The sequence below is a fragment of the Candoia aspera genome, chromosome 1, assembly GCF_035149785.1.
Source record: "Candoia aspera isolate rCanAsp1 chromosome 1, rCanAsp1.hap2, whole genome shotgun sequence".
Lineage (NCBI taxonomy): Eukaryota > Metazoa > Chordata > Lepidosauria > Squamata > Boidae > Candoia > Candoia aspera.
The window spans coordinates 11,970,771-11,995,508 of NC_086153.1; the positions used below are offsets into that span (position 1 = coordinate 11,970,771).

The 24,738-nt window shown below is 43.6% G+C and overlaps 1 protein-coding gene across 1 annotated transcript in view; it reads right to left on the bottom strand.

The window, feature by feature from the left end:
• Positions 1-24,337, bottom strand: part of GALNT17 (polypeptide N-acetylgalactosaminyltransferase 17) — a 260,211-nt gene extending 235,874 nt beyond the window's left edge. The window contains exon 1 of the mRNA XM_063297376.1: positions 23,596-24,337. Within this exon, the coding sequence (XP_063153446.1) occupies positions 23,596-23,833 (238 nt within the window). The 5' untranslated portion in view covers positions 23,834-24,337. The remainder of the gene's footprint in view (positions 1-23,595) is intronic.
• Positions 24,338-24,738: the final 401 nt, after the last annotated feature.

Consider the following 24,738-nt stretch of genomic DNA (forward strand, 5'->3'; position numbering starts at 1 on the left):
GTTGTGGATTACAGTTTTGTCTTATGGAGACAAACGTGGGGGCATGGGGTTGGGGGAGGGAATCAAAAGCCCAACCATATTGCAGTGCTCTGGGAAGGGTAAAGCTGCTAACAGTGGGTGACTAAACCCTTCTCATTTCACGAAGTGGATAGACAGGATGAGCTGATGAGTTCCCATTGGCTATTGATGTTTGGACTGCTCTGATGCACAGATGGTCTAGGAGATCTTGAGTTGAACTTTCACCAAGGTGAATGCAATTTCAGCTTTCAGCAGGACAGGTTATCCCAAAGCCATGGATGACTCCTAACTTTTGGGGGGCTGTGTTCACCTTGACCTCAACAGTGAATTCTGATTTCCCAGTATTTAGAAGTAGGAATCAGAAGAAAACTGTACTTTTCATCAATTTTTTTAAAAACAAAAATAAAAACAAAAATGAATTAAAGAACCTGTCCCACACATTTTGCATCACTGCTCTTCCCATTTGGTCTCCCAGAAAACCAAGAAGTATGAAACAGTAATCTGCCTGGGATATGACTAAGACATGAGAAATAGCAAGCAGGCCAAAAGAGAATACTTTGGAAGATCTACAGGATAAAGAGTTGAAACAAACCTTATCTGATGCAGAAATATTAAAATATAAAGAAAATGTTGAAATGCCGGAAAATTTTAAAAACTGTGGATTATAAAACAGAGGTTACAGTTAAAGTGGAAATAAAAGTGGTAAGGCAAGAGAATGACCTGGATAATGACTCCTTACTGGATTTACAAAAGAGGTTTGCTAAAGCCTCAAAGAAGCCTTTGGGATGGGAAAAAGAAAAACTGTAGACAGATGAAATCCTATGGCAACATCTGAATGAATTAAAGATCAAGATTGTTAGAAGCAAAAGGAAGGAGTACAACATTGGTTTGTTTGACCAAGGTTAAAATAAGACACGTTTCTGTAAAATTGTGGGAACCTTTTATGGACTTTATGGACTGAAGTGTTAATAATTAATGGATTTGGGTATGGATATAAGGGATGGGTTATGAGAAGAAGAGATACTTTCTTGTAAACTTATCAGAGGTGAAGAATTACTACATTTGTCTGTGCTTGTGATGAAGATCGGAAGTCACTTCTTTAAATATTTTTCTTTTTATTTGTTCCTCTTTCCTTTTTTTCTTTTGCACTTTCTATTCTCTTTCCTTATTTTTCTTTTCCTTTCTGAGTTTAATTTGTATTGCCTTTTATTATTTTTTAAAATTCATATAAATATAAATATATATATGAGAGAGAAATAGCAAGTAGAGCCTTCCAGTCAAGCACAACTGACACACAAGACAAAGTTGTGCAATGTGCAAGAAGGCAATTGCCAGAAGTTTTCCATAAAATCCTACTAAAGGAGATGGCAAAATGCTGGTTGGATTTTGCTACTGTTAAATGGATACAGAGCTGGCTGAAGAAGGGTACCCAATGAGAATGAAGGAGGAATTGAGTGGAATCCTGTATGGTTCACTCTAGACACTGTATCGTTCAACTTATTTACAAATGGATAAGAGGTTATTAAACATGATTATCAATACATAAAGATAGGAAGGATAGCAAATACCTTAGAAGACAGTGTTAAGATTCAGGAAGTCCTTGAGAAGCTAGAATATTAAGCAAAACTGGCAAAATATATTTCAGCAGGGACAAATGCAAAGTCCTTTATTTGGGTAGGAACAATCAAAGAGACTACGCTATTACATGCAAAAAAAAAAAAGCAGGGGTTATGGGACTTGGAACATCACAGACTAAAAATGAGCCGACAGTGTAATGCAGCTGCAAATTACTGTAAACTAAATGTAGTCATAAGCTGCATCAACAAAGATCAAGATGAGCCATTGTTCCTCTCTATTTTGCACTGGCCAGACTACACCTAGAATACTGCATCCAATTCTGGGTTCAACATTTTAGGAAGAACATCGGCAAACTGGAGCATGTTCAAAGGAAAATGACTAAGATGATAAGAGATCTGGAAAGAAAAAACTTTTGAGGAATAATTGGAGGTTTTGCTCCCCTTGAATTGAAGAACCCCAAGAGCCACCTTGAGAAAGAAGAGGCATGTAATGGTGGTAGGTGATTCCCTGCTGAGAGGAACCCAGGCAGCTGTGTGCTGATCCAATATGCCATGGGAACTTGGTGATCTTCCAGATGCCCATATCCAGGACATAATACAGAGGTTACCAGGACTATTCAAATCCACCAACAACTCTCCTTTCCTTTGAGTAATATGGGGATGAATGACACAGCCAGAAGAGATTTTGAAAGACTCTCTGGAGACTACAAGGCCTTGGATAGGAAGTTGAAGAAACTGGGAATGCAAATTGTTATTCATTTAGTCACTTCCAACTCTTCGTGACTTCATGGACCAGCCCACGCCAGAGCTTCTGTCGGTCGTCAACACCCCCAGCTCCCCCAGGGACAAGTCCATCACCTCTAGAATATCATCCATCCACCTTGCCTTTGGTCGGCCCCTCTTCCTTTTGCCCTCCACTCTCCCTAGCATCAGCATCTTCTCCAGGGTGTCCTGTCTTCTCATTATGTGGCCAAAGTATTTCAGTCTTGCCTTTAATATCATTCCCTCAAGTGAGCAGTCTGGCTTTATTTCCTGGAGGATGGACTGGTTTGATCTTCTTGCAGTCCAAGGCACTCTCAGAATTTGGAATGCAAATAGTTTGCTTATCAATCTCTTGTTGAAGGTCATGACCCAAGAAGAGGGGCCTTGGGCATAAACAACTAGATGCATGGATGGCATCATTGAAATGGTTTGGGTTCTATCACAATGTCATGTACTATTCCCATGAAGGATCCCTAGGGGTTACATCTTATAAAGACTGAAGGAAGGGCCTGGCAAGCACCTCACTAGACTCATTAAACTAGAACATAAGGAGGTGGGTGGCAAAACCCCAGAACCAAATATGCAGCCAAAGACTTGGGCCAAGAAAGCGGAACACAGGGAGAGAAGCAGGTGGCCAGAGTAGGCACTCAGGAAATTACAACAGTGAGGCTAGTAGGTGGTGCCATCCAAAATCTCAGATGTCAGAGTACAGGAAACTAGCATGGAGAACTACAGATCCTAACGAGGGAAGAGTAGTGTGATGTGATAGGCATCATTGAGACTTGGTGGGGGTGATTCCCATGATGGAGACACAACACTGGAAGGCTACAACTAATTCAAAAGAACAGATCAACAGAAAGAGTAAGAATGTAGCACTGCATGGAAAGAAAAAAAGTATATTTGCACAGACAGAATGCAGCTGATTATAGGCAAAGCAACTGGAAGAAGTTTCAACAGCCACAAAAATGGATCAGAAGCTACATGTGGTTACAGCTTCCTATCCTCGAATTAGGGGTGCATTGCAATTGCTGCTCTCTGACTCAGAAGAGACTTGCTAACTCTTTGAGCGTATGTGATCAAAACATGAAAAAAGAAAATTTGTGCCGACTTGTGGCCAGGAACATTGAGACTCTCATGAGATAAGAATGTAGAAGATTCGTTTTTTTAAAAAAAAATGAAAATGAAATTACATTCTCCTGCAATGTTCACACATGTCTGATTTTTATGATGCGGTTCTCTGAATACTTCCTAACCTAGGTATATTAAGATGCATCAAAGGGGGAAAAAAAAAACTACATGCAGTAATAAGAAAGAAATTGCTACCATGGCATTGTATAAAGCAAAATCGCTTGGAGAAAATTGTATCTTTTAAGCAAAATTACACACACACACACACAGACATCTATATCTATCTCCAGGTCTGCTGTTAATTCATATACTGCAAATGTTCTACATTAGAAAAACATTAGAGAGATTGTTTCTTTTATATATAAAATCACAAACCTATGCAGAAATAATAAAATTAAAATATGGGAGCAGGGAGGAAGTAAAAAACAGAGAAATTAAAATCTGGTCTTGGAGTAGAGGCATGCATCCAAAAATCATGGGACTAGGACAAAAAGTGCAGTTAATCTTAGTTTAATGAATGTAACTGCATTTTAATCTAATCCAATTAAAATGATAACTCTTTGCGTATTTAAGAATCCTAGCCTTCTTTTACTCCCAGTGTTCTCCACTGAAAGACATTTCAGTGGGATCTGTATCCATGTACTTTGGGTTCACATGGGATTTCCATAGATTATGCACTTGTACTCTGTGATCTATCTCAATTGCATGCTGCAACTGCTATGCCACAGCATGGCTAACATTGAATTATAGTTGCATTGCAATGCAACAGGTATGTACTTACCTCCTTTTGGGTATCCTGCCTGTTGATTGGATTCATCTTTAGATAGCTTTGAAATTTTAGGACTTAGGCCTGCTAAAATATTCTGCTGGCAGACTCTTTTCAGCACTGTCCATTGCAGGATGTCTGTGGACAGCTCCCTGGTCTTCAGTGCTGATGCAAAGTGTGGAGCCCTTGGTGCTCTCTGAGCTTGGTTGTTTGCTTGCAGATGTTTCATTACCTGACTAGGTAATATCATCTGTGCTGGTGAGCGTGGGGTTTGCTCCCTGTTTACATACCGTAGCTTGCCCTGCCAGTGTTGGTGGGGGTGTGATTTTTTAGTTCCTTGATTAGGGTATTGCTTGCTGCTTGTTTGTCTGCTTGATTGGTTGTCTCCTTGGTAGTTCCTTGATTAGGGTATTGTCTTCTGCTTGATGCAAAGATTTTGAGCTGATGCAAAGATTTGGAGCAGGTCTGCAACCTGGAACCCATGGGCTCCAATGTCCTCATCATCCTCAACAGGTCCTCTGTCTTACTTGATTTTAACTTGTGTGTGTGTATGTGTTTAATCCAGTGTAAACAAAACAAGGTGGAAGCAGCCTATCATTAATTCCAGTAATGCCTTTGAGTCCCGCATTGGCATCCTTAATTTTTTTGTTTTGTTTTTAATGATAGTGGTTGCAATTCAGTGTTTTCTTTGAATACACACCCATCTGCCACCCCCAAAAAAAGAATTGTTAAGTTGGCAGACAGCATTCTGGGCACAGGTAGAGAGATATGAGAGTTGATAAGGGAAAAGTTTCCCAAATTGTCTAGTAAATGGTTATTTTCTGACTAGTCAAGGTCACTATAGTGACAATTTTTAGGACGAGGCAAGCTATCACTGATGGTGCCCATTTTATCACAGCATCCCATGTCATTGTCTTGCAAATTTACAGTGTGTCCACCCACCACAAAAGTTTACCGATTTTTGACCAGGATGAAATTTATCGTGCATGCCTTTCCTTTATTTATTTATTTATTTGTTTATTTATTTATTTTACTATTGCTGTAGCCCAACTGATTAGTAGAAGTAGAAGTAATTTTCTATTGCACCTGTACCTAAGCATGGTGCAGTCATAAGATAAAAAACCAAAATTATAATATACTACAAACAACTGTGAAGTCACCATAAAAACACCACAAGATTATTTCTTGTGAAATAATCACAAGAGTCATAAAAAGCATGCTTATAGACTAAAAGACCTAGGATATCTGTATAAATATGTCTGTGTGTGTGTGTGTGTGTGTGTGTGTGTGTTTCACAGACAGGGCCACAACTGGGGGGGACAAGCAGGGCTTGTGCCCTGGGTGCCACACTGGGGGGGGCACCAAAATGAGCGCTGGGGAGGTGCCAAAATGGGCATGGAATCCATGTTTGCCCCAGGTGACACAGACCCTAGTTGTGGCCCTGTTCACAGAGGCCGACATTTTAAGAGAGCTGACTCCAAGTGTCAGTTCTGAAGAACCAGAGTCAAGTGAGGAAAAAGAAAACCTCAACCACAACCTGGATATCCTCACAGGCAGGCAAATCACTCAATCCCACCCCAGTAACTGGACCCAATACACAGGCTCATGAGCCATCAGGTCTTTCAAATAATTGCACAAGCACTTGCACAGAGTACAATGTGTCAACCCCTGCAATCTATAATGCATCCTTTATTAATACTCAACCAATGAATGGCAATGAAGATAGGAGTGAAATAATCCCAAGGGTCATAAAATCATGGGGTTGGAAGGGACCTTCGATATCTTCTAGCCCAACCTTCTCCCCAGGGCAGGAACTCTCCGAACACCTCAAATGTCTGTCCAGACATTGCTTGAGAATCTCCAGTAATGAAGCACCATGACTCTAGGGGGCAAGCTGTTTCACTGCCTAATGGCTCTCATGGCCAGGAAATCCCTCCTCATTTCGAGTCTGAATCCCCCTTTATAAAATTTCCACCCACTGCTACTCTCAGGAGCTATGGAAAATAAATCCACACCCTCTTCTCTGTGACAGCCCTTCAAGTGATGAAAGACTACTAACATGCCTCCCTTTAGCCTTCTTTAAGATAAACATGCCCAGTTACTGTAGAATCATAGAATCGTAGGGTTGGAAGGGGCCTTCAAGGTCTTCCAGTCCAGCCCCCTGCCTAAGCCCAAGGCAGGAATCCTCATAACATCTTGGACAAATGGTTGTCCAATCTCTTCTTGAAAACCTCCAGCGATGGAGTTCCTTTAACCTTTATGGGTTTTAGCTTCAAAGCCTCCTATAAGGGCCAGAGCATTACGAAGAGCAGTATTCTGCATATGGGCCAAATGCCAAGATGAGGTAGCCTGGCCACAGGCAGCTACAACAATCCAAGCAAGACACAACCATGGTTTGAACCAACTGCTTAGCCATCTCAGTACTGAGGAACCAACAGATCCTACAAATCTGCCTTAAATAATGGAAATTACAGATTTTGATTGTTTTTTCAATGAAAGACTCTAAAGGCAGCCAATCATCAATTTAGGGTCCCAGATTTTTCAGGTCCAAGGAGCTATGATTCTCTTCTGGTACAGTGCTCAGTCTCCACAATTATACACAAAATTTAAAAACTGAGAAAAAGCCCCCGTTTTTAAAAGAATGGTTCCTTCTGTTCCAAAACCTGTAAGCTTTTTTGACACCATTTCTCTCTACAGCTCAACTCTCAGCAAGACAATGGTTACTTTTAGATCAAGCCTTTGGCAATATAGCCGTCAACCTTTTGGCTGACAACTTAACTTCTTTTATCCCTGGAGTCTGGAGCCTCTACAGCATTGACAGAGTTGGCTTCATCTGTCTTCTAGCTTTCTTTAATCTGCTTTGCTTAAATATATTATTCTCTATCTGCCCTCCCCTCTGCCCTAATTCCTTAGCAAACCAGAAGGAAAACATGGTGGGCTTTTTCCCTACCATTCTGGTTCTTGTGGTGACTAAATTCTCCACCCAGTATTTTGAGTGTCTGTTTCCTGGTTTCTATACCATCTTCTATGCCCTTGTAAAGATTTACACTGTTCTTACACTGTTCAGGAAATTGTTAAAGACCTGGTTCTTTTCCCGGGTGTTAGGGACAGAGGGACGCGGTGGCGCTGTGGGTTAAACCGCTGAGCTGTCAATTGGAAGGTCGGCGGTTCGAAACCGCGTGGCGGAGTGAGCTCCCATTGTTAATCCCAGCTCCTGCTCACCTAGCATGCAAATGTGAGTAGATCAATAGGTACTGCTTCGGTGGGAAGGTAACGGCGTTCTGAGTCGTCATGCTGGCCACATGACCCGGAAGTGTCTATGACAACGCCGGCTCCAAGGCTTAGAAACGGAGATGAGCACCGCCCCCTAGAGTCGGATTCGACTGGACTTTACGTCAAGGGAAACCTTTACCTTTACTAGGGACAGAGTGATAGTAGGCCCCCTTCTCAGTTATGGCTGGCTTATAGTTGGTGTTCTGTTTTCCCAATTGGTTGCATTCTTTCTTACATGTATTGTTTTTTTATTTGTAAGCCACCCAGAATCATCAAGGAGGTGGCCTCAAAATTTGATTAAATAAATAAATAAATAAATCTCCTTAAAAAAAAAGTCCCTGAAAATCCAATTGCCTAAATTGGTCTTGGGGTCTTCCAAACTGTTGCTACTCAGGAATTTGGAAATCCTAAGGTCACCACACATTAGATCTAGGAAATGTATGGAGAGCATTGCCTGAAAATTGAGAACAAATGCAAAATAGCTAAACAGACTCATTGTTCTCATGTGTGTTAAGATGGTGATTGTGCCACAAACCTTTTAGGATCGATTTTTGGGGAGTGTGGGATTAGCCATGATATTAACAGATTGAGTTACATAGGTAGGTGAAATAATTATATGTGCGTGGATATTCACAAGATGGAGGTATCAGGAGGCTCTGCAAAAGGAGAAAAGGAGATTTGGGTAGGGAGGCTGAGAGGAATGCCCTCAAAAGTTTTTCTGAAAATGGGAGGTCTCATTGGTCACAGAATATTGTGCAGACATGTACAAAATGCTTTGAACTCAACTCAACAGCAGTTCTGAGCTCCGAATGGCTCCATTTGGGCCCACCTCCGGTCATATCGAAGGCACCCTTTCAGCAACATTATGACCCCCCATTTCAAACGTTTCAATTTCAGTCCAAAACGTTTTGCATCCCTTTACTGTGGAGCAATGCATAATTAAATAAAATGCAAAAAGTTGCATAGACAGGACAACTATCCCAAGACAGGAGAATGGATATCAGTAAGACAAGAAATAGAAATAGCTCAGTTTCATTTCCATATTTTATTTAATTCATTCATTCATTTTTATGGCCTCCCATCTCAACAAGTGACACTTTTATTTATGCCTATGACCTATCGTTTTCATTTATTTTTAGTAGCTTTTTAAATGAGATTGTTGTGAACCATTTTGGAAAAGAGGTGGGATGTTGCATAAGAATATATATATCTGAACAGATGCTCTTCATGTTACAATGTCTTGATGAAAGTTTAATCTGTATCATGTTTTTCTGTGTTTTAGTCATCCTTGTGACACATATTTATTTAGTTACTTTTTATAGCATTATTCTGAATCATTTTAGAAGAATGCTAATTCTTAAAGGAAGGGTGCTAAATAAAATAAAGAAATCTAACCCTGGTTTCAAATTAACCTGTAAGTGGCATTAATTTCTGCTCTTGCTCACAGAAGACAGTACAATAGTTAGGCATCACCACAATAGCAAAAGGTGTTAAATATCTTAGCTGAGTCTTCCATTCACCCTTTATTCAAGAACATAAGCTTAACCCTCAACCCTTCTGGATGAACCAAGCATCCATCTTGTTCTGCTGGGCCTCATGGTTCTGCTGAATAGCAGCAGCATGGAATCTGACAGTACCTCAACCACAAGAAACTGGGTTGGGAAGCAGAATAATTTTCAGGAGTAATAGAATTGCCTCCCAGAGTGTTAAGGCAACAGATGGACCCCACGTGCTCTGGTAAAGGAGAACTAGTAGAGTGTACTGGTTAAGCTGTTGGGACTAAGAGTAGAGAAACCTGGTTCCTTGTCCCTCTTTAGCCATTTAAGTTCCCTGAATGACTTTGGGCCAGTCCCTCTCTTTGAGCCCAAGAGCCAGTGTGGTATGGCGGTTAAGGCATTGGCCTAGAAGCTTGGAGACCCAGGTTCAAGTCTATCATCAGTAGCAAAAGCTTCCAAGGTGATTTTGGGTCATTCCCCTTCTCTCAGCCCAACTGTAATGATTGCCTAAACCCAAATACTCAGTCTCACAAGCTCGGGCTTAAAGATAACTGATTTATTAAAGGAATAGTATGCAAATACAGAGAAAGCTGAGAATGAGCAAAAGCGCGCCAAATACAAACTTAAAAGCCTTGCTTGTGGGCAGGTCCCGCCCAGTCGCCCGTCAGGACGCTCCCCCTCCCAGGTGCTGAATGCCGTTAGATGCGCCTGGGAAAGTAACCTTGAACAGGAGCGCAAACCCAAACATGCATTCCAAGCCCTCAAAACAAGGGAGGGCAACAGAATGGAAAAACCCCGGGTAAAGGGATACGGAACAGAGAATGACATGTGAAACGTTACAATGTTAACCAAACATTAGAATGTGAACATGACATATTGCCCCCCTAAAAGAAATTATGGAGCTGGTTTGTCAGGATAGGCAGAGTGAAATTGGGCTACGAGACGAGGAGAATGCACGTCTGGAGCAGCAACCCATTCAGGATGAGGGAAATGTTTCCAGCGGACGAGGTATTGTAGAGTAGAGCGCTGGCGTCTGGAATCGAGAATAGATGCCACCTCGAAGTGTTGGTGGTTGTCGATCATGAGGGGAGGTGGAGGAGTGGGTTGTGGATGCCAACGGTCCGATGATAGGCAGGGTTTGAGTAAGCTGCAATGGAAAACAGGATGTAAACGTTTAAGGTTGTGAGGTAAATCGAGTTTAAACGTAACAGGGTTGAGCTGAGCAACAATTGAAAAAGGACCGACAAATTTAGGACCAAGTTTCTTAGAGGGTTGTGGGGACTTGATAAACTTAGTTGATAAGTAGACTTTATCCCCGACTGCAAAGGATGGTTCTGGGGAACGCTTTGCATCAGCATGGCGTTTATAGGCAGCTTGGGCATGTTGGAGGGCAAGTAGAATATTAGACCATGAGTCTTTGAGAGAGTCCGCCCAGCCAGCGAGGGTGGCCGGGAGCGGTTGAGGATGAGGGAGTTCAGGAATGGGAACAAAGTCGCGTCCAAAAACTGTTTTAAAGGGAACTTGACCAGTGGTTTGATGAATGGAATTGTTGTAAGCGACCTCAGCAAATGGGAGTAGATCGACCCAGTTGTCTTGTTGGTAGTTAACAAAAGCTCTGAGGTATTGCTCTAAGGTAGAATTAACAGCCTCTGTAGATCCGTCCGTCTCTGGATGCCAAGCAGTAGAAAGTGACTGTTTCGTACCCAGAAGTTTCAAAAATGCGCGCCAAAATTGTGACGTAAATTGTGTGCCTCTGTCACTCACCAAACGGGCGGGGATACCGTGGAGGCGGTACACGTGGATGAGGAAGAGGCGTGCCAGCTGTTGTGCGGTAGGGATAGAAGCGCATGGGATAAAGTGGGCTTGTTTGGAGAAAAAGTCTTTGACGACCCAAATGACAGTTTTGCGTTGACTAGGGGGTAGATCAACGATAAAATCCATGGAGATATCCTGCCACGGGACCGACGGAGTGGCTACGGGTTGAAGGAGACCCTGGGGTTTGCCCGGTTTGCGCTTTATCGCCGCACATACAGGGCACGCAGTGACATATTCTTTCAAGTCTTTGAGTAAAGTTGGCCACCAGAACTGCCGGCGAACGAGGTGCAAAGTTTTCACGTAGCCGAAATGCCCAGCCAGCTTGTCATCGTGGCAGCGCTGGAGTATGGTTTTTCGCATAGCTGCGGGTACATAGAGACGATCGTTGCGCCAGGCAAGATCATCGGTGAAAGTTAACATGTGTCTGTTGGCTTGCAACCAAGTATCTGTTTTAAGGTGGGAGAGCAACTGTTGTTGCAAATCGGAGGGAATTGACAAGGGAGGTGAGCTGCTGGAAGGCTGAGCGGCTGGAGGAGGAGTCGATTGTGCTCGAGTCTGGCTGCGAGTCACTGCTGCCAGACTTAATTGTTTGTCGGTCCAGACGGTGCCTTGGACCGTTGGCCCTGGGCCATCATCTTGGGGTCTGCGCGAGAGTGCATCAGCCAAAAAGTTTTTCTTGCCTGGTATAAATTTAAGAGTGAAGTCAAAGCGGCTGAAGAACTCAGCCCAGCGCAGCTGTTTGGGACTGAGTTTTCGGCTGGTGCTTAGAGCTTCCAGGTTTTTATGGTCAGTCCAGACTTCAAAAGGGTTGGAAGTACCTTCCAATAGGTGTCGCCATGTTTCCAAAGCCGTTTTTACAGCAAAAGCCTCCTTTTCCCAAACGTGCCATCGTCTCTCTGTTTCAGTGAATTTGCGAGAGAGATAGGCACAGGGTTTTAAAGCGCCAGATTGATCAGATTGTAACAAAATTGCGCCTATGGAAAAATCAGAAGCATCGACTTGTACAACGAAGGGTTTAGAGGGGTTTGGATGCTGTAAAATTGGTTCTGTGGTAAAAAGTTGTTTGAGCGTTTGGAACGCTTGCTGACAGGCTGGAGTCCATTTAAGGAGCGCGCCTGGGTTCTTCGAACGTCGCGTATCCCCCTGTCCTTTGGTTTTTAATAGTTCAGTAAGGGGGAGGGCGATTTCTGCAAAATTTTGGGCGAATGCCCGATAGAAATTAGAGAATCCAAGGAAACTTTGTAATTGTCTCCTGGTACGGGGAGGCTCCCATGCTACAATAGCTTCTACTTTTGCAGGGTCCATTTCAATGCCCTGAGCTGAAATTCGGTAGCCTAGGTAATCAATTTGCGATTGATGAAACGCACATTTTGACAGTTTTGCGTACAACTCTGCTTTTTCCAATTTAGCCAGTACCTGACGCACCAAGTGGATATGTTCTGACATGGTTTCAGTATAAATCAATACATCATCCAAATATACTAGTACCCCCTTAAATAGGTGGTCATGCAAGACCTCATTGATTAACTGCATAAAAACCCCGGGTGCCCCAGATAAACCGAATGGTAAAACTTTATATTGGAAAGCCCCAAGAGGACAGTTGAACGCTGTTTTCCACTCATCCCCCTCTCTTATGCGAATGCGAAAGTACGCTTCTCTCAAATCCAGTTTTGAGAAAATTTTACCTCTGGCCAGATGTGATAACATATCTTTGATCAGGGGCAAAGGATATTTATTTAATATTGAGACCGCATTGAGCCCGCGGAAATCGGTACAAAGCCTTAATGACCCATCCTTTTTTGGCCTGAATAGGACAGGAGCTCCTACCGGGGAATTAGCAGGCTCAATGAAACCCCTAGCCAGATTTTTGTCAATGAACTCCCTTAGCGTGGTAAGCTCTTTGGGAGACATGGGGTATATTTTTGGGTGAGGCAATTTTACATTTGGTAAAAACTCAATGGCACAGTCCGTTTTTCGGTGGGGTGGCAAGCGATCTGCTTCCTTTTCCCCAAATACTTCAGCAAAATCTTGGTACTGATTGGGTAGCCCCTCAAGAGGTTGAAGCGTTTGTACAGTGGTATACGCTACCCCTCCACCCTCCATGTCCTCCAATAGGTCCTTTTCGGGTACTTTGTAAAATCCATCCGCAAACGTCACAGTTCTATGCAGCCAGTTGATGAAAGGGTTTTGTTGCACAAACCACGGCATCCCCAAAATTACCAGAGGACCCCCCACTGGAGCTACCACAAATGGCAGCTTTTCCTGATGGGAGCCCATCTGCAAGGCGACCAGTCCCGTGGAAAGATTGACTGCTTTCCCTCCCGCCATAGTTCCATCCAACTGGGTGAAAATCATGGGTCTTGGCAAAGGGAACGTGGGCAGTTCTAGAGCCGCTATGACATCAGGGTGCATTAGAGAACGGGAGCAACCCGAGTCTAGCATGGCCCACACTTCCACCGTTTTGGTTTGTGAGCCCAGCTTAAGTTTAACAGTCAGTGTGGGAAAGTTTCCACTCACCGAATCATGGTTACGCCCGGTTTCTTCCACCTGCCCTAGGGCGCCCTTCAGGGCAGGTGGTAGGCTTTTCCCGCCGGCTGCTCGAATTGCAACTCTTCCTCCTCTTCTCCGAAGGGTAGGTCGGGGGGGTCCAGTTCCGCGAGGGCTGCCTTCAGTTTTCGCGGTGGAGCAGGAGCAGGCGTCTTTATCGCGGGTTTCGTCTGTCGTTCCTCTGGACGGCGTCTCGGGCACGACGTGGCTCGATGCCCTTCTTTCCCACATCGGAGGCACTGACCCTTGGAGAACCGTTGCTCCCTCTCTTCTTCCCAGGTTTTTGGTTTGGGGCGGCTGGCAGGTCCAGATGCGCGCGCTCCTCTAGCGAGACGTGTTTGTCTGAGCTCTTTGGTATGGGCATAGGTTCGTAGGGCATTTTCTGCGCTTCCCGCCAACTGAATCCAGCCATATAGCGTTTTAGGATCATCTCTGCCCAGAGCCCATCGAAGGATTTCGGGTTCAAGCCCCTGCTTGAACAATTCGATGATTGTTGGCTCAGACCAGTCTTCCACTTTTCCTGCCAAAGCTTTAAACTCCAACGCATATTTGGCAACTGAGAGGGACCCTTGGTAAAGTTTCCGCAGGTCATTTTTAGCCGTTTCTTGAGCTAGGGGGTCTTCGAAATGCTCTTTAAGTGCCCACAAAAATTCATCGAAGTCCTCTAACTCCGTTGCCTCAGCTTGGCATAGTTGCACATACCAATCCGCTGCCCTTCCTCTCAGCTTGTTGGCAATGAAATTGACCTTGCCGTGTTCAGACCGAAAGTTCCGACCCCAATCTTCCATATAATGCTTGGCATTCGTAATAAAGAAGGAGAGCGTTGCGGGATCCCCATCAAACTTCACTCCAAATGGTGGGAATGTTCTTGCCGGCTCAGCTGGCTGTGGCGGTGCCGCGAATGACAGCGTACGCCGAGCCCCCACAAGTGGTCGATCCCTAGGAGGTCTTGCCTCTCGCTCTCCCCTTTGATGGGCTGATCGAGTCTTACTTCTCCCCCGGGTCGACAGGGTGCTGTGCCTGGGGTACTGTGACGGCTCTTCCTCCCAATCCTCCGGGGTGGGCTCTGCCTCTCTGGGCTGATCCTCTCTGGGTAGATCCTTGAGGATCGTCACTATTAAATCCATTTTATCTTCCAATGCCCTCATACGGGCCGGAGTGACCGGCTCCTCCGGGGGTTGGTTGGTTATCACCACCTTCGGTGACAGAGGGACTTCGTGCTCCCAGGCCAATTGGGGAGACCCCCTCCCCGTGGTTCTTTCCATAACAGATCTCTGTTCACTCCTGAGACTCTCCTGTATGGATGTCAACAGCTCGTCCAATTGGGTATCTCGCAACTCCCGACGTGCTGCTCTTTGCGCTCTCGAGGTTAGCGCTGGCCGGCTTTTGACCACCTCCCGCTCTTCTTCGCCTCCCTCACTTACGCGAAGTTGAGGTTCTGTCATCGCTAGCGTTCCCTCTTATCCAAGAATTGGATGGGGCCAGCGGAAAATGGAAAAAAAAGATTCTCAGCTTTATGTAATGATTGCCTAAACCCAAATACTCAGTCTCACAAGCTCGGGCTTAAAGATAACTGATTTATTAAAGGAATAGTATGCAAATACAGAGAAAGCTGAGAATGAGCAAAAGCGCGCCAAATACAAACTTAAAAGCCTTGCTTGTGGGCAGGTCCCGCCCAGTCGCCCGTCAGGACGCTCCCCCTCCCAGGTGCTGAATGCCGTTAGATGCGCCTGGGAAAGTAACCTTGAACAGGAGCGCAAACCCAAACATGCATTCCAAGCCCTCAAAACAAGGGAGGGCAACAGAATGGAAAAACCCCGGGTAAAGGGATACGGAACAGAGAATGACATGTGAAACGTTACAATGTTAACCAAACATTAGAATGTGAACATGACACCAACCTACATCACAGGGCTGTTCATATGGGAGAAAAAGAGGGTGGGAATGCTATCAATGTGAGCATGAGCTCTGGAGGAAAGTTGGGATATTAAAGAAGATGGGCGGGGACAAATAAAATAAATAAATAAATTTCTGGTGCCAAATTAGCCATGAGCAAGGATGTGGAATATTTGGGGCATAGTGAATATTGGGGGGGGGGGGTAGCATGGCTGGAGCTACTATCCCAGGGTTGGTTGGGGCTAGCCAAAAAAATAATTTAAATTTCAATTTGGTTTAACTGAAATAAGTATCATTGTCTCTTTTTAATAAGGTTCCCTTTCTGCTCTATGCAGGGTATGGTCAAAAAAGTAAAGATGGTGGCCATGATAATGCAGTCAAAGCTCCCCTTGTTTTTATGTGTGAAGCACATAAAAAAACAAGCAGAGTTTGTACCAAACTGTCACAGATGCCATCTTCATTTTTTAACCTGCAGACATCCCTGGATCTATGAAAAATATGTATGTATGTATGTATGTATGTATGTATGTATGCATTCATTCATTCATTCATTCATTCATTCATTCATTCATTTCAGGTTCTCTTGTCTCATCTGTGTATGAGAGCATGAGAAGCTGGAGAAGTACCAGGGCCTGAAACAGGAACTAGAGAGGATGTGGGAAGTGAAGGCCAAAGTGGTGCCAGTGGTGGCAGGGGCACTCGGGGCTGTGACTCCTCAGCTGGGAGAATGGCTCCAGCAGATCCCAGGAGCAACATCAGAGCTCTCTGTCCAGAAGAGTGCAGTGCTAGGAACAGCTGAGATCCTGCACAGAACCCTCAAACTCCCAGGCCTCTGGTAGAGGACCCGAGGTTGAGGAAGGCACACACCACCCATAGGGGTGAGAAGGAATATATATATACAAATATATATACACACATACATAGAGACACTATATATGTATACACACACACACACATACATACAGTGTGTGTGTATATATATATATATATAAAATTGATTCAGAGCCAACTTTTGGAAGGGCTTTGAGCACTGTACACTGACTGTGTGTGTCAATGATCCCCTGACCCCAAGGAAGTGGGAGAATGAGGGAGCCAAAGAATAATCAGGATAAAGCAAGGGAAATGGTTTGGTACTTTAATTGAAAGCCAAAGCCTGCATTTCAGGCTGAGTATCTTTTTATTAAATCCCCGTACATTTCCCAGATTGAAGCAATGCCATCAGAAGGGAACACCCCCTCGGTTCAGTGGAGATTGTTCCCAGCTTTGTCCTGAAAAACTTAATTGTGACATTTTATTAATGCTTTGCTTTGTTTGGTTGCCAGGGTTTAACAATGGTGTTCCACAGTGGAGCATTAGCTCCTTTGAATATAAAGCAAATAAAAGCAAGATAGAAGTATAGGCAGTGGTGCAAAGTAGGGGGTGGGGAGGAGTTGGCAATGTATTCTTCAGGCGTGTCTTGGGGCAGTTCAGATGAGTTTTTGTACTTCAAAAATATCACAGCACATGCTCAAAAGGAGCAGAGTACAAGGCCAACCACCCAGTCATTGAAATGGGGGAAGATTCCCAGGGGGAGGGGGGAAAGCAGCTATAGATCATACAGCACCCTATCTTGGTATCATACAGACTGAACTATTCAAAGCTCATGTACCTGAATCCATTAAATATAATAACTATATCCATCTATCTACAGACAACTCTGAGTGGTGAAGATAGTTAGCTAGTAATGGTGTATGAATATTCAATCTGGGCTTCTATTAGATGGCAGTTTGACTGAACATCCAAAGAAGATTAACTTTCTAAATCCAAATTGCCCAAGTGGATGCATCCAATTCAAGTAGGACTGCTTCAGACACCTTTTGCGTCATCCATCCATCCATCTGTCCATCCATCCATTTTTATTTATTTATTTAATCTGTTCAGCCATGCCCAATTCTCAGAGACTGTCTGGACAAGTCCCTGCAGTTTTCTTGGCAAGGTTTTTCAGAAGTGGTTTGCCATTGCTTTCTTCCTAGGGCTGAGAGAGGGGGACTGGCCCAAGGTCACCCAGCTGGCTTTGTGCCTAATGCAGGTCTAGAACTCATAGTCTCCCAGTTCTAGCCCAGTGTCTCCACCACTACACCAAACTGGCTCTCATTTTTATAATCCAGTGTAATTCATAGATTTGCACTGATTTGAGGATCCCAATGAAACTGATTTGATGATCCAAACTAAAACAATTGGATGGTTCAAATCAGATTCAGGCCTATTAGTAATTCTACTTCCATTAAATCCCACCTCCATTAAATCCCACCTCCATTATCTTCAACAGTAGATTGGAAAGAATGGTTCACTTTTTTTAAAAAAAAAGTTGTCCTCATAATTTGCCACAATATGGGTCAACAACTAGTTATGAGTTGATCCTATCCTCCCTTTGCAGTTCTACTTCCCTTTTGCAAAAATTGCGGGCAGGTTTTTCAGAAAAGAAAATTGCAAAATCAGAAGATGCAGGAATCACACAACTGGGCAAGCCTTTCCTGAAATTCTGATCTTAGGTAGCCAGATCTTTCACTGTACAATCCTATATTGTGCTCTGAGAAGTTTTTTGAAAAAGGCAAAGTCAGTGGTGTTGATTTTATAACTCACAAGCTGCACTACCTTTAAGTTTTACAAAGCAAAAGCTATCAACAGAACATGCGGGGATCCACACATCAATCTGCAAATCTGTTGGGAACAGTTAAAAACATACTTCGTTTCTTTTCAAGGCAACTTTTTAATTAGAATTCTCACCTGGAGTCTTTGCAGCTTCCAACCATGCTCCAGCCCACACTGCAGGTTTAAGATTCCTTCTCTACACCTCAGAAGTGTTATACTGCTTGAGATTTTAGTAGAAAACCTTCTAGTTGCACCAAAAAAAGATGTGTAATTTGAGGAGTTCATTAGCAAATCAGTGCAAAAATTCACTTCAATTCAATAGAATCTCTGAATTGGCTTGCTCGAGTCAGATTCTCGATTTAGATCTAGTTGTTTAATCAAAATGAGTGCTTCTAAATCAGTCCAGTGATTCAATAGCCTTTGGTGGGTGAATACGTGAGTGTCTGTGTATAGGCTTTTTAATTCTCTAACTGAATGTTCTAAATCAGATTAAGCAGTCCGTTTTGAAAATCTGAATTGACTCAATTATTACAATCAAATCACACTCATTTGCACACCCCTATGAATCAGCAGCTTCAAGGGTGAGCGTTTGGAAGGGCCAGAGTCTTTAGCTTATTTACAAATATGCAGTGACTTCATTTGGATGAGGATTGGTGCTCAGAGTTTCTTCATCCCCCCGCCCCAAATCGCCTCCTACAGCAACAGCTTGGGTGCACTTTTGCTATTACTTCCTCGGTCTCTGGCCCAAATTACTTGATCCTTGGGGTCTGACTACTCAAGCCTTATTTAAACAATTGGAAACTGCAGGCTTTTGGTCATTGGCTTTATAGTTATGGCTCAGTTAATTCAATGGCCTTGAGGCATCTTACATAAAATACATCAGAAGCTTTGGGGGAGAGAAAGAGAGGGGGTAGGAGAGAGAGAGAGAGAGATGTCTGTCATCTCCTATGGAGAGAAGACTACAGTATGGTGATAAAGAAAAGTTCTGATGGAGAAGGTCAGTTCCACATACTGTAGGTGATGGCAAAGACCTCTGATATAGACCATGAAACGCAGTGCTGTTAACCTGGCCTATACTGGGGCATTTTAGCACAGAAGAAGATGGGAAGGGAAGCTGATCTTCCAGAGAGATAATGTTTGATGGGTGGCAAAAGCAACTTAAAAAGTGTCAGTAGATGAGAATGGGGGCATCCATGGAGGGGAAGGTCAAAGAAGTCCAGATAGCAACTACAACTGTGTAGTCAAAGTCCTGCCTTTTTGTATGTATGGATATACAAAGGGGCAAGGATTTAATTGCTTAGTTGTGAATGCCATCTAGACTTTTTTGACCATCTTGAATGGATGGGAGCAAAAACTGTAGCCTGATTACAGCAAACTAAATCTTGGCTTGCTGAAGCATGGCTTGTTGACTCAAATCCACTTGGCTGGGTTAGCACAATAGAGTTGAGCCATAAGCTGTGGTTTCCTAACTATGACCATTGGGTACACAAAAGGAACTAAGCCCCAAACAAATAAACCACACATTGGCTTTGGGTAATGTGTGAACCAAGGCCACGTGTTGTTCTTGTCCCAGTTAAATATTGGCCATACCCTCATCTATAGTTGGTATGGTTTTGAGTAGTCAGCTTGCAGCCACCATTCCTTGGCTGCCTGCAGAAAGCTGTTCTTCCTGGAAAGTCAAAGAGACTGTGATATATGCAGAATGTCTTCCTAGAAGAGGTAATGGCAGGCTTGCCCATCAGCAACAGAAATGAACAGAAATCACAGACAAGCAGAGCTCCATAACTTTCTGCAGATTAGAAGCCATGATGCCTTCTGCTGGAGTTTTAGCAAGATTATCAGATCCTCCTGGCTGCAAGACAAATGAGGAGATAATGCAGCTTTCAAGTGTTACTACTGTTGATAGATTACGGGAAATAGAGGGACTGAGAGAATGGGAAAATTCATTAGGCAACTCATGAAATTCCTGTTTCCTTTTCTTTGATGGATCCCTAATTTATATGAATAGTTTGAATAGTGGCACTTCTCTACGAGAAGGTTTGCCTTTCAAACTAAAAGCAGAAGGTTGCAATTCAGCTATGAAGATAATTATCTAACACTCAGTGGCTTTTCCAAGTTGAACCTACACAGTCTGGAAGAAGCACCATTGGGTTCTATAGAGCTTAAGCTAGATCATCATGTATAGATTTGCAGCCATGCCCCGTCAGTTTAATAGAGAGATCTTTATTACTGGTCTGAGGACTATTATGATGAGCCTCTGCATCTCAAAATTGCACCACTCAGCATGCTACGTAACTTAGGTAAATGCAGTATGTAACCTTCTAACTCCTACAAAACCATTTCAGTTGTGCTTGCCCCCTTCTCTGCAATTCACCTCCTTGTAAAAGCAGTGGCTGCACAGAATCACCAACAAAGAAGACAGTGCTGGACTAAACAGATCACCCTTCTCCAAAATGACATTTTTTCACCAACGTAAGTGAAGTCAATATGCAAGGTATACAAGCCATTGTTTATTTGTGCTGGGGGAGGGACCCTAGCTGACCTAAAGACAAGCTCCTACACTGACCCAGGGAAAAGCCTATCTGAAAGTCAGAAGATAAATGTCCTTCAAGTCACATTCTAGTCTTGGTGGTGTCATGTAAGGCACTGGTATGGAAGGAAATTGCCCCTGCGTTCTTTCATTCTTTTTTTTTTTCAACTTCCCAGTTTATGCTACAGTCCGAGATTTCCTTTGGTCTTCCATCCAAGAACTATTGAGGTCCAACACTGCTTAGCTGATCAGCCAAGTTCAGCTAGGTGTTGCCACCTGCTATAAGCAACATCTCAAGATTGCCCACAATAGGTATTGGCTAGGAGTAGGCATCCTGGTGCTCTCAAGTTGTTTTGGTGTTAAATCATCATTAGTCCCAGCAATCCAGGCCAATGACAAGAGTGTATAGTTACCAATAACTCTAGAGCACTGGATTGGCTACACCAAGTGAGATGAACCAGCGTTCTAACTCAGCAGAAGGCAGTTCCTGAAGCTAGAATTCTCACATATTGCTGAAACATAGTAGACCATCATTTGTTTTCAGAAACTGCAAAAGATTTGTATTAAAACCCAGCACTAAACAAGAGTGAACAGGGGACTCTCCAGAGTCTCCTCCAAGCCTTGGTGCACAACAAGGAACCAAGATGGATCTACATATCACTGCAGAATTTAATAATAATAATATAATTTATTAAACTTGCATGCCACCTGACTCTCAATGACTCTGGGCAGCTCATAACTATCAAAGAAATTACAATAAAGTCAATAAAGTAAAGATAAAAGATGGCAAGCATGATGAAGTGAAGGGTCTCACTCTCCCTCACCAAAGGCTTGGGTGAACACAGTCACAATGCCATGAACTGGTTATATGACTTTGACTTAAGTTGTAACAGAAGTCCAATTCTGCGCTCCCACAACCAAGGTATGCTGTAGCTAACATAGCCCACAAGGTTGCAACCACCAGAAATCCAATGGTCCATGTTGATGTAGAAAAGGCAGCCCTCTTTTTGCCTTGTTGGGGAGATGAACCAACGTTCATCTCCCCAGCAAATGGGATACTTTGGGGGAATTCTTGTCTGTTCCTTCTTCATAGGAAGGACTCGACAGGTAAACCTCCTGAAATGCCTCTCTTGCTTTACGGGGCAAGAGTTTTCCCCATGTATTCACTTACTAGCAAGCTGAGGGCTCCAATAGCTTGGACCATGTCATCTAGTTAGACAGGGCTGCATCATGCAATTGGCCAAGGTTAAGATTTCAGGGGTGTATGTGTGTGAATAGTCAAAGTCAATACATTATTCTAACCTTAAAATAATAAAAGCAACCATGAAATGATAGAAAGCTGTACTCCTTGATACTTAACAGGATGAGCATTAATAGCCACATTTCAGCAGCACAATGAAAGAAAATTCTGTGGGCTCCAAAAATCAAGGGTGATTGGAGACTGCAAATCTGTTATAAAAGTGCAGTTTCTCCATGGCCAGTGATTTGGAAATAGTGACTCAAGGCATCCCCACTGATCTAATACTTACTACCTGTATTTTATTTCTAAGCTCAAAAGGATGTGCTAAGTGGCCCTAGACAAAGCACACCATCCACATTTAATGGCTGCATTCACACAACACATTTAGCCTGATTAGCCCTCTTGGGGGTTCACTCAAAGGACAAAACAGGCTAAGGTCACCTAATATATTAAATATATCTCTCCCCCACATATGCACACATAGAAACCTTAACCAAGCTTAATATTAATCAAACTAATCAACCCAAGCAGGCTATATGAATGAAGCAATCAGATTTTTACCTGACCAGATTAAGCAAATTATGCAAACACCGCCAATGGGAATCTCAGTGATTCACCTCTTAGAATCTTGCAGCCCATCACAATGCATATTTACTTAGGATTAAACCCCATCCCACTCAAACAGACTGCAGCTTTAGCATTTTAAAATATGTTCCCTAAAGTCAAGACTCTTATATTGAACTTGATGGAGGGAAGAGTTTAGAGGTAAATCAGTTCTCCTCAAAACTAACTTCCCCTTTGTCTCCGACTTGGTGAAGGGATATAAAGCAATTACTAACAGATTCTTCCTTCTCTATTTTCACCTATAGATGACATCAGCTCTAGTGATTAACTTTACCCAGTAGAGTGCCTGGATCCCAAAAGCTTGCAACACAATAGCTACAACTGAAATAATAGGGAGCTTTGAAGGTGGAGAGAAAGGCTTCTTTAAGCTCCATGGGAAAAGCAGGCAACATCCTGATTTTTTTTCCCCATGCCACAACACACACACCAGAATCATTGCATGCACAGAGGACCCCACCAAATGTTGGCCAGGTGCAAAAGCAGTACAGGGGACATGCAATGAGAGCAACCACCATAATCCTGCAAAAAGAGGTAGTGCCAACATAGAGGAATTCACACTTTAAAATATGCTTGAGAGTACATGGAAGAAGGCAAAGTCTCTGATCTTAGCCTGAGAAGATAAAGCACCAGACTTTAATACAGAGGGTAGGTTCACACAGCAACTTTAACCAGATCAATTAAACATCAACTGCTGCCTTTGTAAAATCAAGTCAGGATGTGTGTATCTTAATGTATTGTGCAAACCTAGCTCAGTTGGTTAGTTCATGCTACAATATATGGTGCAAAGCTGAAAAAGAGTTAATTTAGTAACTAGGTTTGGCATGCGGTGGGAATTCAGCCAGAGAGAAGCTGCCATATCTAATCAGAGGACTGATCCTCCTAACTCTGTCTTATCTACACTAATGAGCAAATGTTTTACAGAGTCCCTTCCCTACCTCATATCTTCTACCTGTAAAATATCTGCTAACCATTAAGCCCCAACCTTAAATGTATTGGCCATTGCCTTAAACCAGATCAAAGTATTTGTCTGCCTTCCTCAACTGTAGTTATCCAGGGTGTCTAGAAGAGGTCTTTTCTATTACCCTTTACCTGATTCTAGATCTTTCTAGCTGGAGAGGTAAGGAATGGAATTCATGACCTTCACCATGCTTGCCACTAGCTGTAGACTTTTTGATCTAGACTCTCCACCACTTGCAAGTCAATTCTTACAATGTCACCCCAAAATAAAGAGCACTTGGAACTACAAGAGAGTTACTGGAGGAAAGAACCCCCAGGAGAAATAGCAGACTTACCATTTAGTTGCCGGTAGACAATGTCCTCAAGAAGTGACAGCCGTTTCAGAACTGCATCCTGAATGGGGTTGGCTGGGTGGGCTGTCAGGTTGGCCACTTCTGCCCTGGGATGGATTTCATGGAAAGCATCACCGTTCTTCACCGCAATGGGCCTGCACTTGGCCAAGAAGAGGACAAAGCCAGCCACTGCAATCAAGTTTAAGATCAGCAAGACTTTCACTCTCCTTAGAGAAGCCATCAAGAACTTCCCAATGTGGGACACATGCAACTCAAGCTGCTGTTGCTTTGACAATTACCAGAAGAGGGGCAGAGATACTTGGAGGAAGATAACCTGTGGTGGAGCTGGCTCAGGAAGAGGAGGAAGAGGCCGGTGGTGAGGACACCTTCCCCACTCTTGCATCCTTGGCAAATCTCCCTCAGTTTGCACAGCTGGGTTATTTAAAGCAACAAGTGTTTGCAGGTGGCAGAGAATTGGAAAAGCAGACTAAATTGGAGGTCTCACACCAGAGACAAAGGCTTGCAATGCTGGAAAGCAGGAAAGTCCTGGCTCTCTAGAAGATTTAGTGGTGAGAGGAAGTCAAATACAGAGCACCCTTTGCAGGGACAGGGAACCAGTCCCAGAAAGCTCTTCTCTCTCTGTGCCAGCCTCCTCCAGACCCCCTTGGACGCTACTGGTTTTTGGGAAAACCAAGCCCCTCGCTTCTGAGGGAGGGGGGGAGGTGTTGGAAATGATTCACCACTGCAGAAGACCAACTTCCCCGATGGTCGCTGGGTGTTCCAGTGTGACTTACTTGCCAGGGGACGATCCAGATGAAATTCCAAAGTCCTGGGGTAGCAGAAAGGGGGTGGAGGGTAGAGAACGAGGAGGCTGCTGGATTCTGAATAAGAACTCAAGGTCCTTTTCAACAATCAAAGAGTTGACCTAGGGAAACCTTGGGACAAAGCAGCATTTTCCAGGGCTTTCTCTTCAGCACTGCAAGAGGAAAAAGCAGAGCAAGAGGACAAAGGGGAGAAAGACACAGGGAAAGAGAGAGAAAAAGGACGTGGACAGAAATTTTAAAAGGATAACTTTACTTCGGGAGGCGGGGGGGGGGGGGAGACCCAGACAGAGAAACGTTTCCCCAGTAGGGGAGTGACTTCTCT